This window comes from Indicator indicator, chromosome Z, assembly GCF_027791375.1.
Source record: "Indicator indicator isolate 239-I01 chromosome Z, UM_Iind_1.1, whole genome shotgun sequence".
NCBI lineage: Eukaryota > Metazoa > Chordata > Aves > Piciformes > Indicatoridae > Indicator > Indicator indicator.
The window spans coordinates 57,226,895-57,242,750 of NC_072053.1; the positions used below are offsets into that span (position 1 = coordinate 57,226,895).

Consider the following 15,856-nt stretch of genomic DNA (forward strand, 5'->3'; position numbering starts at 1 on the left):
CGGAGTTTTTCAGAGGTGATGGCTAGAAGCTTTATTTGTGAAAAGTCGTCTTCAGTATTAAACCAGATACCACAGTGAAGCATGTACTACGTATAAGTTTGCAAACTAGGACAGAAAAAGATGCTGCAGTGAGGTATGAGGAACTATGTAAAATAAATAAATAAATGGAGCAGCTTATTGAACTGGTCTTTGTCAGATGACTGGAGAAGATTTTATCTAAAGCTTTGCTAAAATGAATTGCAGAAGTGCGAGAAAGCCTGGAGGCTGAAGTCAGAAGGGTAATGCAGAAAATGCAAGGCAATGGTTGGGAAGTATGATCTTAAAGATTAGAAAGAAGTGAAAGAGTTCTTGGATTTGCTTTAATTCAGTGTTTTGGAGTGGCAGATGGCTTCAGAAACAAAGGTAAAATCACAAGTGACTTTGACAAGTAAAGAGACTTAGCCAGTCTGGAAAAAGTAACTGGTGTGTACCAAACGTGTGCAGAGCCAGGCAAGCCAGGTAGTGACAGTGGCACAGGCTTCTTAACCTGAAAACCTCGATGGAAGCTCTTCTAATAGTACTTCTATTGTGTGCTTTTATAAGGCTATCTCACCTCTAAAACAGTTAATTACCTACTTAATGTGTTGAAATGTGAGAAGAATGGAAATGAAGAACACAGAAATAATTGTGCTTTCCTAAAGAAACCCACATATGATTAGAGTGAAACAAATATAACTGGTGGGTGATTTTGCTTTTAGAATTTGTCAACTCAAATGGCAATGTTCTGTGTTAAATTCCAAAGTGAAAAAAAAGTCCATAATGGTTTCTTTAGAGTAAGAGAAAAATTTCCCAGAGCTCTCTAGAGTAAGTCTCAAAAAGCAGGAAGCATCTGTATGGGAAAAAAAAAATAAAAGCAAAAAAGGTGGAATTCAGTATTTTCAGACTTTGATTTTTTTTTTAATAATTATTAGGTAACACTCAAGTATTTAAAATTGTTTTCTGAATGTATTGTATTATATGCGGTTTCTTTGCTTTGTGTTTAGTTTGCATATTCTTTGAGTAGATTTTTTTTTTTTAATTGCTCTGAAATACAAAATCTAAAATTTTAACTTAAGCTACATTGTTATCCTGGAATTTCAAAAGCCTTGACTGCAATGGTTTTTAGGGCATCTCTGTAATTCGATTGTAGGCTGTGTTTTGGAGCATTCTTAGCAGCACAGAATTTGCTGAAATAAGACAAGGGGAAACTGTCTCATAATTATACTATGCATATTGTGAAGCAGGGTTTTGTCAGCTTCTTAGATACTGGAGGGTCAGTAATGGAAGTTGCTGCAGGTTATGTTGAGATTCCTATCTGATTTTATATGCAAGAAATTACTTCCTGGTCTCAATTTTATTTCAGTTTTGTTCTAAGGGCTCTTTTCCCTGCCCTACTGAGGAATAGATAAGCCTAGCCTGGTACAATCTGTGGCTTTGTAATGCTGAGGGTTACCAGTTCTCTTATGACATGTTAATATGTATGTGGAATACAAAGTCATATGTTTGAGTAAGCTCAGAATGCTGTCACCCACATGAAAGCTTCTGCAAAGTAAGAAAGCCAGATACTCTAAGGGTTACCTGAATGGCAGATGAAAACAATGGTATTTTGCTAACAGATAAATACTGTATGAAGACTGGTGGGAAGGAACAGAGTGAGCAGGAAGGAAAGAAATAATACGGAGGGTTGACAGGCTGAATACAAAGGGTTGACAGGGTGCACTACAGTACATGCACCTAATTTTTGACTGCTGTTATGGTCCAAAGGTACTGCTGTTTGCAGTAGCTTTAATCTAGATTGGAAAAAAAGAGAAGGTAAATTGAAATACAATTGAGGTACTTTCTCTGTTTTCTCTATACAGATATTCTGGTAGCTCTTTGTCAGATAGCTCTTAGGATTTGCCAGGCTAGCAATTGGCCTGCTAGTTGAGTGATCTTTGTGCAATTTATCTTGGGCAATTTACTGTTAAGTCTCTGCCTCCACTTGTGTCCAGTGGGTAAAATCTTTGCAATGCATTTCATGGGTATTCCCTTGGAACAATGTTTATGGTATGCTATTTAAGGAGACTGTCACTTTTTGAGAACCACATTTGTGTTGAATATGGAATTTGTACTATGTGCTGAGAGCTAGCATCAAGCCAGTCAGAGTGAGGTGACATCAGAACTTGTAGTTGACTGGAAAGTATGAAATAATCCTTTAATCGCAGCCAGAATTGGAAGCATTTCAGAAAGTTCCCTCTTTTTGTTTCCAAGATGTAGGAGTTTGATTCTAGATACGTAAATTTTTAAAGAAGTATTTTGTTACTATCTGGAGAGATTTTGCCACCTTCAGGTCTTACTTTCTAGACAGATAAACTTCAGTAATCGATCACATTGATGTGGCGCTAATCAGATCCATTGGCTGTTGTCTTGGGCTGAAAAACACTTGGGAAATCTCACATTTAGAGTTGTTTTTCACCTATGGATTCCAAGAAAACAATACATAAGCATACTGCACAAGCATTCTATGTACTTCTGTGCATGCTGAAGACAAACACCTGACGCTTCATTGTAGACTGCTTAGAACTAACGTACTGAAATTGATCTCTTAGCAGTCCAAGCATTTTCAAGGACCAAATGCTGCAAAATATGTCCAAATGTGATATACTGTGTTCTTCCTGTAATTTAGAGTAGTTGTCCACCACTGTAGTGTCTTATATGATTGTTCAGATTTGGTGGGAGGTTTTGTTTTTTGGTTTTTTTTTTTTCTTTGTTGTTTTGTGTGTGGGGGGGGGTGTTTGTTTTTGGTTTTGTCTGATATTTTTCCATAGAAAGTGAAAAGTACTACTTTGGGGTTTTTTGTGTTCCAGGCTATTGCTGGATGGGTGTTCTAAGGCAGAGAAGATTACGTTTAAACTTTAATGATTTCTGTAAGTGTAAAGGTGGTAAGCTTTTGCAGGAAAAAAAAAATGTATATTTTAGCATTTAACTTACAACAAATTCTTTAAAAATCAGAAGTGGATGCATTCAGCCATGGGGGCTGAGAGTCCTGTTCTCTCTGCTCTTTTTATTGTGCTTGTATTACAATTTAGAACTGTCATGTGGGAGTTCTGAAAATTAATATTGCAAGATGATACTCCATTGCTGAAAGGATGGTCATGAAGTCCCTGAAATTAAAGACAGGCAAATATGTTTAAATACTGGCTTATAATACTGGCTGTAATAAAGTTCTTACTGCTGCCTTTAAGTGGCTGTATTATACACTGTCAGAGTTTATTTCAAATTGTGTCTATTGCAAAAATAAGAGTTCCTAAGCACTATTTAGTGAGACAGACTGCTTTGTCTGCAAAATATGGGTAGGAAACACTGAAAGTTAAACTTTCAGGTTTTCTCTCTGGCTGTTCTTTTTTAGGGTTTGTTTTGGTTGGTTTTTGGTTTTTTGTTTGTTTTTGTTTTTCTCCCTTGTGTGAACTGAATGCAGTCTTTGAGAGCTAACACTTGCATATGTTCCTCTAGAACTAACTATATAAATGCTTCAAGCTAATTAGATAAATAGTCCATGTTTTGCCCTAAATACTGTTGCCGGAGATAGGCAGCTTTAGAGAGAATAGTAGTTTTTCTTCTACTACAGTGTCTTCAGTTTTTTGGGTTTCCTAAATTGTCAGCTTCCCTGGTTTTATGCTATACTATGAATTTCATGTTTTCAGGATTTGACAGCAAACCCTTTGCTCTGTAGTATGGTATCATCTGTCCATTTGTTTGTTAAAATATTTTATTAGGTAATTACTTAGCACACTGTGGTTTCTATTTTTATCTCTCTCTGTATAGTTAACACAAAGTTAAAATGCAAGAGTTCGCTAAAAGGATAAATGTTTTTATTTGACTCCAAAAATCATTATAAAGCATTGTAGTCTGATTCTTAGAATTCAAGTGCAGACGTGTGGTGCTTACTCTTTAACAGAAGCTCTTCAATATTTTCTGTAAACTGAAATCCTGTTGAGTGAACAAGAGGTCGTTTGCACAAATATGAAATTCTTCCAGCCTTCTGCTGAATAATCAAAATGGTTTTGTTGGAAGGGACCTTTAAAAATTATCTAGCTCAACCCCCTGCCACCAGCAGGGGACATCTTTCACTAGATCAGGTTGCATTTATGTAGGTATGTGTCCATATGCTTACAGCTGCATGACAGTGCTGCTTGTTTCTACACAACTGCAGACAAACAATACATGGGTAGAAGAACGACGTGAAGGCTGTTGTAAGGGAAGGGATAGTAGTACTTAACTGGAGGTCTTTCAGCTCATAAATCTGTAGCTGAAATGTATTGCTTTTCCTAGTTGTCACCTGTAAATGTCTTTCATGTTCAGAGTTCATGTGTTGTAATGTTCTTTTTCAGAAATCAGCTGTTACTACCCACCGAAAATCCTAGTGATAGGATAAAGTTCTTAATAACCAGTATGCCAGTTGAGCCTTTAGGATACTTGAAAGCGAATATGGAACTTAAGGAGTTGAATTCTGGCACCACAGGAAAGTATTTGGAGTCTTTAGTTTTAGTTTGTTTTGGTAATGTTTTGTTTGTTTGGAGATTTTTTTATTATTTTGTGTTTGGTTGGTTTTGTTGTTTGCTTGTTTTTATTTTATTTGCGATTTTTAAAAAGTAACACAAAATAGGCATTTATTTTTATTCCCCATGTTATTTATGAGATTTTGCCATGAAGATTGCCTTTGGGGAGCAGCATGTGGAGGGCTTGTATAGAGTGATCGCTTCTGTTCATATGATAAGAATTATGGAACCTAAGCAACCTATGTGCTTTGTACAACGTGTTAATGTTACACCTATGGTACTACTTCAACTGAAACATGCACCAAGCTGAGATACGGAAATCAAAATATTACTTACAGAGGCATCTCTTCAGCCAATGCGTTTCATTTTAGAATGGCTCCTTCCACAGAACAGTCTTGTAAGATGCTGGTCCTGCATTGAGCAGCAGTTACTAATGCAAACTTGGAGCTGGGGGGTTGCATGCAATAGCGTATATTAGATACCGAAGTGACAACGTGGGAGCCCACCAGGTGGTGCTCAATGGTAGCCACACCTGAGGAGATGCAAACCTGGAATTAATGTCAGAGGCTGTATACTCTGAATGTGCAGGTCTGTTCCTAAGGCACACTATTGCTTAACACCTCCTTCTCCTTCCAAACTTTTACCCTTAAAGCAATGCTTCAGCAAATGTTATGGTACTATTTCTTTGTTCATTATGGTGACATTTAGGTATGTTGTGTAGGAGTGAAGCACTGAACTTTCTGGTTTTGGTGCCATTAATTACTACAATTGCTACCTTTCTGTGCTCCTGAAGTGCCATAGGTAGTAGGGCCATGAAGTTTTCACTAGAATGTAGTAAATAACATTCTGCTGTGTGTTGCAGTCAAATGCATATAATTTTGGTGGAAAGACAAGCATGATTGTTAACGTCAAGTTAAGCTAGAGAATTGCATTAAGGGGGTTATGCTTATGTTATGGGGGAAAAGCTTATAAAAATGTTAAGCTTGTAGAGGGGGATAAGCTGGTTTGCAGTGAAAGCTGCGCTGTCTCTGCATGCTAGTTTTTCCTTTTGCCTTTGTACTTCAAAATTAAATTATTACAGCTAGAATTTTTCTGTATTAATACGGCATCTTCCTCCTTAAGAGAATGATTGTACTACTCTTATTAAAACCAGTATGACTGACATTTTATAGGGTGTGCATTTTTAAGCTACCCATCTTCTGTGAAACATGCCACAATAATTAGAACACTATCAAAGCAGTCCTCTGATTCCCACATTGCTATAAGCGTGCTGCAGCCTAGGAAGGCTTATAAGAGCAAACAGGCAATACGCTTGCACTGGTGAGTATTGTCAGGTAATGACAAATCATAGGAATGCCTGTCTTTGTGAAAACTACAGCTGCACTGCTGATGACCTGTGCTGGCTGGTGTTATGGAAATATGTGCCTGACTGTTGGGCAGTAACACTTCTAAGTTACTTGCAGTCTGTGAAGACAAGTATAATTTGTTTTGGATGTGTCACTTTGAATCTAAAAAAGCTACTTATGTTGATTTTGCTCTATCTGCTGCTGTGGAAATACATAATTTGTGTTTTACCTCTGGTGAAGGTAGTGCAAATTCTTTTCACCTAGTAGTCATTTTTCCTTATACTAAGGGCAGTGGTTTTTAAGAAGCTTTTATTCAGGTCGGTGACTTTGCTATGTGGAACTTGCTTGTGAATATGATGGGAAAGTAGCAGCCCTAGTACTTGTTTTGCTGTATTCTTGCATACACGTCATAGAAACAGAACAGTCCAAGCTGGAAGGGACCTCCAAAGGTCATCTAGTCCAACCTCCCCACAGTCAGCAAGGACATCCCCAACTAGACCAGGTTGCCCAGGGCTTCATCGAGTCTGACCTTGAGCGTCTCGAGGGAATGGGCCTCAAACACCTCCCTGGGCAACCGGTTCCAGTGTTCCATCATGCTCACAGTGAAGAACTTCTTCCTGATACCCAATCTAAATCCGCCCTTCTCTAGTTTGAAGCCTTTGCCCCTTGTCCTGTCACTGCAGGCCCTTGTACACAGTCTCTCCCCTCAGGTACTGGAAGTCTGCTATCATGTCTCACCAGAACCTCTACTTCTCCAGGCTGAACAACCCCAGCTCCCTCAGCCTGTCCTTGTAGCAGAGGTGCTCCAACCCCCTGATCATTTTTTGTGGCCCTCCTCTGGACCCTCTCCATCAGGTCCATATCCTTCCTATATTGAGGGCTCCAGACCTGTATGCAGTACTCCAGGTGAGGTCTCACCAGAGCAGAGTAAAGTGGTAGAATCACTTCTCTGGATCTGCTGGCAGCACATCTTTTGATGCAGCTCAGGATGTGATTGGCCTTCTGGGCTGCAAGTGCATACTGCCAGCTTCTTGTCCATTAGCACCCCAAGTCCTTTTCCACAGGGCTGCTTTCTAACACTTCATCCCCCACTCTGTGTTGATAGTGAGGATTATTCTGGCCTGGGTGCAGAACCTTGCACTTGCTCTTGTTGAACTTCATGGGGCCCACCTTTCCAGCTTGTCCAGGTCCCTCTGGATGACATCCTGTCCCTCTGGTGTATTGACAACACCACTCAGCTTACTGAAATCTGCCAGTTTGCTGATAGTGCATTCAATCTTATGATGTCATTGATAAAAATATTAAACAGGTCCCAGTACAGACCCCTGAGGGACACTGTTTGTCACTGCATTTCATCTGGATATTAAGCCATTAAGCATCATCCAGCCAATTCATTATCCACTGAGCAGTTCACCCATGAAATCTGTATCTCTCCAACTTAGTGAGGAGGATGTTGTAGGGGACCGTGTCAGAGGCCTTGCAGAAGTCCAGGTAGTTCACATCCACAGGTCATCCCTTATCTACTGACATAGTCACTTTATCATAGAAAGTCACTAGGTTGGGTCAGGCAGGGCCTGCCCCTAGTAAAGCCATGCTGGCTGTCTTGAATCACCTCCCTGTCCTGCATGTGCTTCAGCATGGCACCCAGGAGAATCTGTTCCATGATATTCCTAGGCACAGAAGTGAGGCTGACAGGTCAGTAGTTCCCAGGGTCCTCCTTTCTACTTTTAAAAATGGGTGTGATGTTTCCTTTCTTACAGTCCCCAGGGACTTCACCTGACTGCCAGGACTTCTCAAATATCATGAAGAGTGGCCTGGCAACTACATCAGCCAATTCTCTCAGGACTCTGGGTTGCATTTCATCAGGCCCCATGGACGTGTATATTTTCAGGTTCCTCAGCTGATCACTCACCTTGTCTTCACTTACAGTGAGAGGAAGTGTCCCACCCTGGTCTCCAACTTGTGGTCCATCAACATGAGAGCAATGAGGAGAGGGGATGCCAGTGAACACCGAGGCAAAGAAGTTCTTGAGAATCTCAGTCTTCTCCTTGTCTGTTGATAAAAGTTCCCCACTGTTGCTCATCAGGGGTGGGGGAGAGGACATTTTCTTTGTCTTCCTTTTCTGGTTAATGTACCTGTAGAAGCCTTTCCTGTTTTTCTTTGCATCCCGTGCAAAGTTCAGTTCCAGCTGTACCTTGGTCTTCTTGACCTCCTCCCTACACAGTTGATCAACATCCCTATACTTTTTCCAGGATTCTTGTCCCTCCTTCCATTTCCTGTGTAGCCTCAATTTGCCCTTTAGTTTGACCAGCAGGTCATGGCTTAACCGTGGTGGTCTCTTGCCCTCTTTGCCCAATTTCTTATATGTGGGGATTGAGATCTTTTGTGATCTGTAGAGAGCATCCTTAAAGATTTGCCAACTATGTTCTGCTCCCTTGTCCTTGAGAGTTGTTTCCCTTGGGATCCTATTTATTAACTCCTTGAAAAGATGGAAGTTTGCTTTCCTAAAATTTAGTCCTAACTATGTTTCTTACAGGCTTCATACCGCTTAAGACAGTCAACTGCATTAGTGCATGATTGCTGCAGCCCCGACTGCCTTTGACATCCCTGATGACTTCACTTGCATTTGTGACCAACAGGTCCAAGAAGACATCTCCTCAAGCAGTACTGTTAATTTCTTGTCTTATGAAATTGTCATCTAGGCACTCTGGGAGCTTCCTCGATTCCATTTGCAGCCAGCTGTGTTGTTTTTCCAACAGATGTCAGGGTGAGAGCCTGTGATCGTGATGCCTACTCAAGCTGGAGTAAGGCAGCTTCATCGATAAGCTCCACTTGGTCAGGCAGTCTGCAATAGACTCCTACCACAAGGCTTCCCTTGTCCTGATCCCTAGTGCCTACCCATAAGCTTTCAGCCTCCTTTGTTTGCTAAATATTTTCAAAGTAAGAATATAAGAAACTTTCTAATGAGTAAGAAAATGAGCATTATAGTGAGGCGATATTTTTGTCTTGCCCAAGTCAGTTACTGCTTAGCTTTAACCAAGTCTCAAATTGAAACACTGACACTTTACCTGCTTTGTTTTTCAGAGTACTGTAATTGAAAGTACACATCTTACACTTGAGGAAGGACAAACTCATGAATGAATGGTGGACTAATAAGTAGCTAACTTATTCCAAGTCAAAGAAGATAGCCACAAAGTTGGGAAGAACTGGATTTTCACCCTAGTCCAGCAGCTTTGCTGCTCACTTAAACACAGATGAATGAAGACCCCATTTGGAAAATCACCAGGTCAGCGGTCCAGAGCTGATGCAGGTGAGGTGGTATTCTTGTAATTGTCTTTGGGTTTAACAGGTAAAAAGTGGTTTTGATAGATTTATTATTTTTAATGTGCTAATGGTTTTATGAAGGTACTGACATTCCTGTCTTAAAAGAACATTTACTTTTGCTACAGAAGCAGATGAATTGAAAAGGCACACATAAATTCAATTTAGTAGTACAAACATAAGTGTTTAATACAGTCTCAGTAGCGAAGTTTTATTACAACTGTAAGTTATATAAAATTCTTATAATCAATGTTCTAGCGTTACACTGACATACTGAGGGAGATTTTTCACTTTTTCATCTTGGAAGTGCTGTAACAGATTTATTCACCATGTACTTAAAATTTAGAGTAAAACTTCATGGGTTTATATATTCTCTCCAGTTAATTGCGAAAGAGTCTTTCAAAAACACTGCAAAACCACAGATGTTGTGTTGCTACTGCATGTGCTCTCTAAGCTGAAATAGTTTCATCAAAGTATTTTAAAGCAATTTTTTTATTCAAAGAAATGCCAATATGAGTACTTCCATGACTAGGCTTATTCAGAGTTCGCAGCTTTAAAGACCAGTGAATCTCAGTCTTGTGTGCTCTATAGTATGGAGCAGGGATGAAAAAAAAAAAAAAAAAAGGCATCAAGTGGCAAATAAAGAATTTTTCTGTAGAAGAATCTAGTCTTTGCTTTAGCTGTTCATTCTGCTTTGACTAGTGTGGGACTGGGACCAGAAGTTACCACTTAAAAGTTAAGAATTTACTAGGTCGACTGAGAGTGAAAAGGTTGCAGGTGGATGTTCTTAATTACTATGTTTAATTATTTGCTTTTTAATTGTCTTATGTAGGTAATATAATCTGTTGTGGTGATTTTTCTAAAAGTCTCAAGAAGCCAAGTAATTGTCAAGTATACTTGGGAGAGTTCATTTGACTTTTAAAATACACAAGCAGTAGTCCATCCTGATCTCATCAGTCTCATCCAGTACTCATCAGTTCATTGAAAACCGCAGCAATTTATAGTGGAAAATTTCTGTCAAATCCTTAAAGCTTCCAAAACAGTGCCACAAATTTACATGAATGTTAATTTGCTGTCACTCATTTGAATGATCTCTTCATTTCAAAGGTACCTTTGGCAAATATTTTTAATAAATTGTTTCAAAGGAGAGACCAAGTCTCTAGCATTTGGCTCAGTGATTTTCATTCCATCAAATTGAGTCATCCTACCTCTTGACAATAGCAGAGTACCTGTGGGAATAGAATTATATTTGTAAGAGAAAAGGAGAGCAGGCTTTGAACGATGTTTAACTCCAATCTTGTTGATGTCTAACCATTAACTGGGCACCATGCCCAGGCTGAGAGAACTCAGACTGAAAATTTTTACAGCTACTCTTGGAAGAATTTTATCTTAAGGATTTCAAAGGTGACATGATAAACAATGAAACAGATTTGAAGTGTCATAACATGAAGCATATAGAGAGTGATTATGTGGCTGAATATTTTTCTTCTAAAAACTAAAAAAGTTAAGCTAGAGCATGGAGAATTCATAGGCTTCTTTTGAAGAGGCAGATTTTCTGTTATTTGTTCATTGTAATTTGTCCTGTAATTGTGCTGTCATGCTAAATAGTCATAAACATTGACATACACGTTTCATTAGATGCCATTTTTGCTTTTTAATGTAACAGTTAAAATGTCTTTTTCCGAGTAGCTTTAAAACTGGGAATTCCTTAACATACAAATTTCATTTGTACTATCATTGTCTTTTAAATAGAACCCAAGTCATACACATTTGGCTTGCCTCAACTCTTGACATACTTGTGGCCTAAACTTGCGTTGCTGGCTTTCAGCCTCTGGTTGTTACATACTTGAGGAAGACAGCTAATGACTTTTTCTGTTATTGCTCCTCCTTGAGATTGCAATTGAACGTGGGGGGGGTAGCACCCATGGATGACTGTACTTTTTAGGAAGGGCAGACAAACAAGGCAAGGCAATGGAATTGCTCTCTGACTAAGCAGCTACAGTGCATGCACTTAACCCATGGCGAGTTGAAGAAAGTTTTGAAAGCTTGTGGGTAAGAGGTAAAGGACGTTCAGATGTGGGTGACACTGTTGCGGGTATCTACTACAGACCACCAAAGGAAGAAGTTGTCAGTGAGGCCTTTTATATGCAGCTGGCAGTAGTCTCAAGATTACATACATACCCCGGTATGCATGGGTGACTTCAGTCACCCTGACACTAGTTGGAAGGATCACGCAACAAGGCATTCTTAATCCAAAAGTTCTTATAGTGCATCAGTGGCTGGTGGTTGAAGAACCAATGAGCAGAGGGCTGATGCTGGACCTTGTATTAACAAACAAAGATGATCTCTTAAAGAATGTTAAGGTAGGAGGAAGCCTTGGGTGTAGTGACTATGAAATGACAGAGTTTAGTGTTGTTATGGAAAGAAGCAGGCCAAATAGTAAAACCTTTGCCCTGGACTTTAAGAGGGCTAACTTTGTCCTATTCAAAGAATGACTTAAAAGTATCCTGTGGGCTAGGGCTCTAGAGAGTAAGGGGGTCCAAGAGAACTGGTTGACATTCAAATACCACCTTCTCCAAGCTTAATTAAAATGTATACCCTTGGGGGAAAAATGGGGAGGGAGGAAGACTCTCCACTGCTTGGTGTGGATTGGGTTAGAGATTACTTGGATGGAATAAAAATGCACGAATGCATAGGCTGTGATGGGATGCGTCTGTGAGTGCTGGAGAGCTGGCTGCTGTTGCTGTACCAGTCTCCATCATTTTTGGAAGATCGTAGAGTTGTGTGAGGACTGGAAGACAGCCCATGTCACTCCAGTCTTCAAAAAGGACAAGAAGGGTGACAGGCAATTACAGAGCAGCCAGCCTCACCTCCATGGATGATGGAGCAGCTTGTTCCACATCTTTAACCACATGAAAGAAAGTTGTGAGCAGTGGAGACAAGTTCAGTTGGAAGCCTGTTAGTGGTGTTCCCCAGGGGTTAGTATTTGGTCCAGTTTTGTTGAATACCTTCATCAGTGATTTGGATGAGGGGATTGAATGTACCCTCAGCAAGTTCACCGGTGATGTGAAACTGGAGCAGGGGTGGCTGACAGGCTGGGAGGCTGTACTGCCATCCAGTGAGATCTGGACAGGCTCAGCAAAGGCAAACTTCATGGATTTCAATAAGGACAAGTGCAGAGACTGTGGAGGAATAACACCAGGCACCAGTGAAAACCAGGGGTCATCCTGCTGGAAAGCAGCTTCATGGAGATAGACCTTGGGATCCTAGTGGACAGGACAGCACATTCTCCATGGGACAGCAATGTGCCCTTGTGGTCAAGAGGGCCAGCAGCATCCTGGGATGCATTAAGAAAAGTGTGTCCAGCAGGTCTAGGGAGGTTCTCCTCCCCCTCCACTCTGCATGATGGGACCACACCTGGAATATTGCATCCATTTTTGGGTTCCCCAAATCAAGAGTTACGGGGATCTGCTGGAGAGATCCTAGTGGAGAGCTAGAAAGGTGATTGTGGGACTGGAACATCTCTCCTATGCAGAAAGGCTAAGAGACCTGGGCCTGTTTAGTCCTGAGAAGAGAAGGCTGAGAAGGGATCTTACCAACATCTGTAAATGTGAGGGCTGTGTGTCAAGATGAAGGTGCTAGTCTCTTTTCAGTGGTGGCCAGTGACAGGACAAGGAACAATGGGTGCAAGCTAGAATACAGGAGTTCTGCCTCAACATGAAAAGGCGCTTCCTTCTAGTGAGGGTGATGGATCACTAGAAGAAGGTTGTCCAGAAAGGTAGTGGAGTATCCTCCTCTGGAGATTTTCAAAACCCACCTAGATGCATTCCTGTGTGGTCGCCCTAGGTGATCATCCTTTGACAAGGGGTTGGACTCAATGGTCTCTGGAGGTCCCTTCCAACCCCCTAACATTCTGTGATTTTGTGAAAGACATGGCCTTGTGTAATGAGTTAAACAGCCTGTTCCCCTCCAACACAGAAGTGAGGGAAAGTAACACACAAAGAAGCTCCAGGTTGAGATCAAGAGTTGAGATAGTGCTCAATATAAATGAGATGATACAATGCACAATTATCTTAGCCTATTTGCAGAAAAAGCACAGCAAGATGCAGAAAGCAGCAGCAAGCAGAAGCCAGCGAACTAAATCCTAAGCCAACTCCCACCCATCCCACCACCATCCCCATGGAAAAGAAAAGCCGGTGCCCAAAACCTGGAATCCCAAAAGCAGCAACTGGATCAGGAGGCCTCTGATGTTACAATCTGAACTTCAAGCTCCATAATACTTTGCTCCAGCCGTTTCATTTTGAAGCTAGCATGACAGAAGGATAGTTTTGAAAAACAGCAGCAGATTTCAACTCAATCCATGATAGCTTGTTTGAGACAGTTCAGAGTAGGGTCACAAAATTGATCAGAGGGCTGGAACACAAGTCTTGTGAAGAAAGCCTGAGACAACTGGGGGTTGTTCAGCCTGGAAAAGAGGAGGCTTTGGTGAGACTGTATTGCAGCCTGTACTTACAGGACGAGAAGCAATGGTTCTAAAGTGCTTTCACTTTCTCATTCTTATAGTTAATATGAATCTAATTTTTTATAATGAGGGTTCCAGAGACACTGAAACGTGTCACCAAAAGAAGTTGTGGATGCTCCATCGCTCCATACTGTTCAATAAACCCAGTAGTCTCTCTCCTCCATCTGGTTGGAAGCAAAGCCCCTCTAATTCTGACTGGAATCACTTGTATCTTGTGAAGACACTTTATAAATGCTTTCAGGAATCCCTTCAGCAGAAGCCAGTGATGAAACAGTTCCCCCACTGAAGCATACAGCAGCCAGGCCAGTGGAAAAGACCAACACCCCAAACATCGAAACTGCAGCCAGGAACAGGAAGCCTGTCGTGTTGCAATATGAACTTGAAGCCCCATGATACTTTGCTCCAGTCGGTGCTTTCATTTCGAATCTTTCCTGACTTAGCATGGTATTGAATATTCACCAGCAGATTCAATTCAGCTCTGACAAAGATTTATTACTTGTCTTTTTTAAAGATGATTGATACTTCGAAGAAACTATACGAACATGGATGTTCAAGAACAGCTAGATACTTCCAGGTGGAAAATACTCCCTGTTATCTGGGAGTAGATAATACAGTGTTAGTACAATCATTCTAGTATTTGGTTTATTTCCTCATTACAAGATATCTTGAAAGCATGGAAGTAGTCTTCCAACTTTGTATTCAATCTGTTAGTTATGTAAAATCATAAAATTGTGGTATTCTTGGAGAATACTAGATTATATACAGGCCACAAAAAACTATGTGGAGTTACAGATAAACTAGTGGTTAGGTCAGACATCAATATTCAATGCATTAGCAAAGTTTTTTACAGCTGACTTTGATTTCATCCTGTTGTAGAGACATTAATCAGTGAAATTACTAGTGCAGTGTTTTTGGGAGGTGGGTGGGGGAAGGGGGGGGAGAACAACAAACAAAAAAAAACCCACAATCAAAAATAACCAAAACCCAACTATTTTGGTTTGTTTTGTCTATGTGCCTACAAAAAAAAAAATCTTTATTTACTGTGAAGTATAGGTGTAAAGGAAGAGATGCGTTTGATTAATATACCTAGGCTTTCAAAATCCCTCTATATGAAAGCATACTTTGTAGTTCCATCTTGAGAAATAAAAGATAAGACTGAAGATGGAGAATAGAAAAGCAAAACTTTTTTTTCTTTTCATACAGCTGCACAGTACATCATCTGAGCTTGTAAAAGTATGGAGCTGCTTCTCAGGGTATAGTATCAGTAGATCAGCCAGCTGCTCCTATGCTCTAATACACTAGTATGGCTGCCTCCAATATAGGGGAATATGGATGTATTTATTTTAAATTAAAATTATAATTGACTGTAAAAAATTTGGGATTACCCTAGTGTTGACAGTTTATATTAGTGTACTGGTTTAGAGTGGGACAGGTGCCCTGTTGCCCTTAAGAAGGGAAAAAGAATGACATTCACACAAGTGGATAGTGGTGGAAAATTTAAACGGAAAAGCAATTGATGTTCTACAAAACTACAGAACATAGTGACAGAGAGATCCTAAAACATAGAGAGTTCCCTTGCACCACACCTCAAAAGCCCCCAGCACTTCCCTTCTCCCTGCTTGAGGGTACACCCAAAACCTCCAGGCCTCTTCCCCTCCCCCGCTACTGCTAGGCTGGTCCCAGGCTAGCCAGGCCTGAGACTGTCCCCTGCTGCCACTTTCTTCTCCTGATATTAGGCCTAAACAGGCCTTGAGATACTCCCCCACCATTTACCCTATAGGGAAGCATCTCCCACGGGAGCAGAGGGGGAAGAAAGAGGAAGAGAGTGACATCGCAGACAGATTTATAAGGTGTGAATGTCTACTGGGTGGACGCCAAAGTTTCAACTTAAGTGGCAGGCCAGGGAGCACCCAGCCTAAACTGCTACAATCAGACCTTTTCTAGCCTAGTAATGACCTGTTTCTTGCTGTATAAGTGAAAGGCTTTGTCCTCTAGAGTCCTTCCTGGGAGCTGGCTCTGAGGTACAAGCTCCCACCAAACTGGTCAGAAACAGTCATAGTATCTCTATTGGATGTTTTGACAGCATAAAGTAATTTCTTAGTATAGAAAAG

General features: G+C 40.6%; 1 protein-coding gene across 2 annotated transcripts in view; it reads left to right on the forward strand.

Moving 5' to 3' along the window:
- The window catches only part of SPIN1 (spindlin 1), a 49,829-nt gene that overhangs the window by 17,478 nt on the left and 16,495 nt on the right, over positions 1-15,856 (forward strand). For both annotated transcript variants that reach the window (XM_054397408.1, XM_054397407.1), the window contains exon 2: positions 8,987-9,212. In XM_054397408.1, coding sequence (XP_054253383.1) covers positions 9,161-9,212 — 52 coding nt within the window. In that variant the 5' untranslated portion in view covers positions 8,987-9,160. The remainder of the gene's footprint in view (positions 1-8,986; positions 9,213-15,856) is intronic.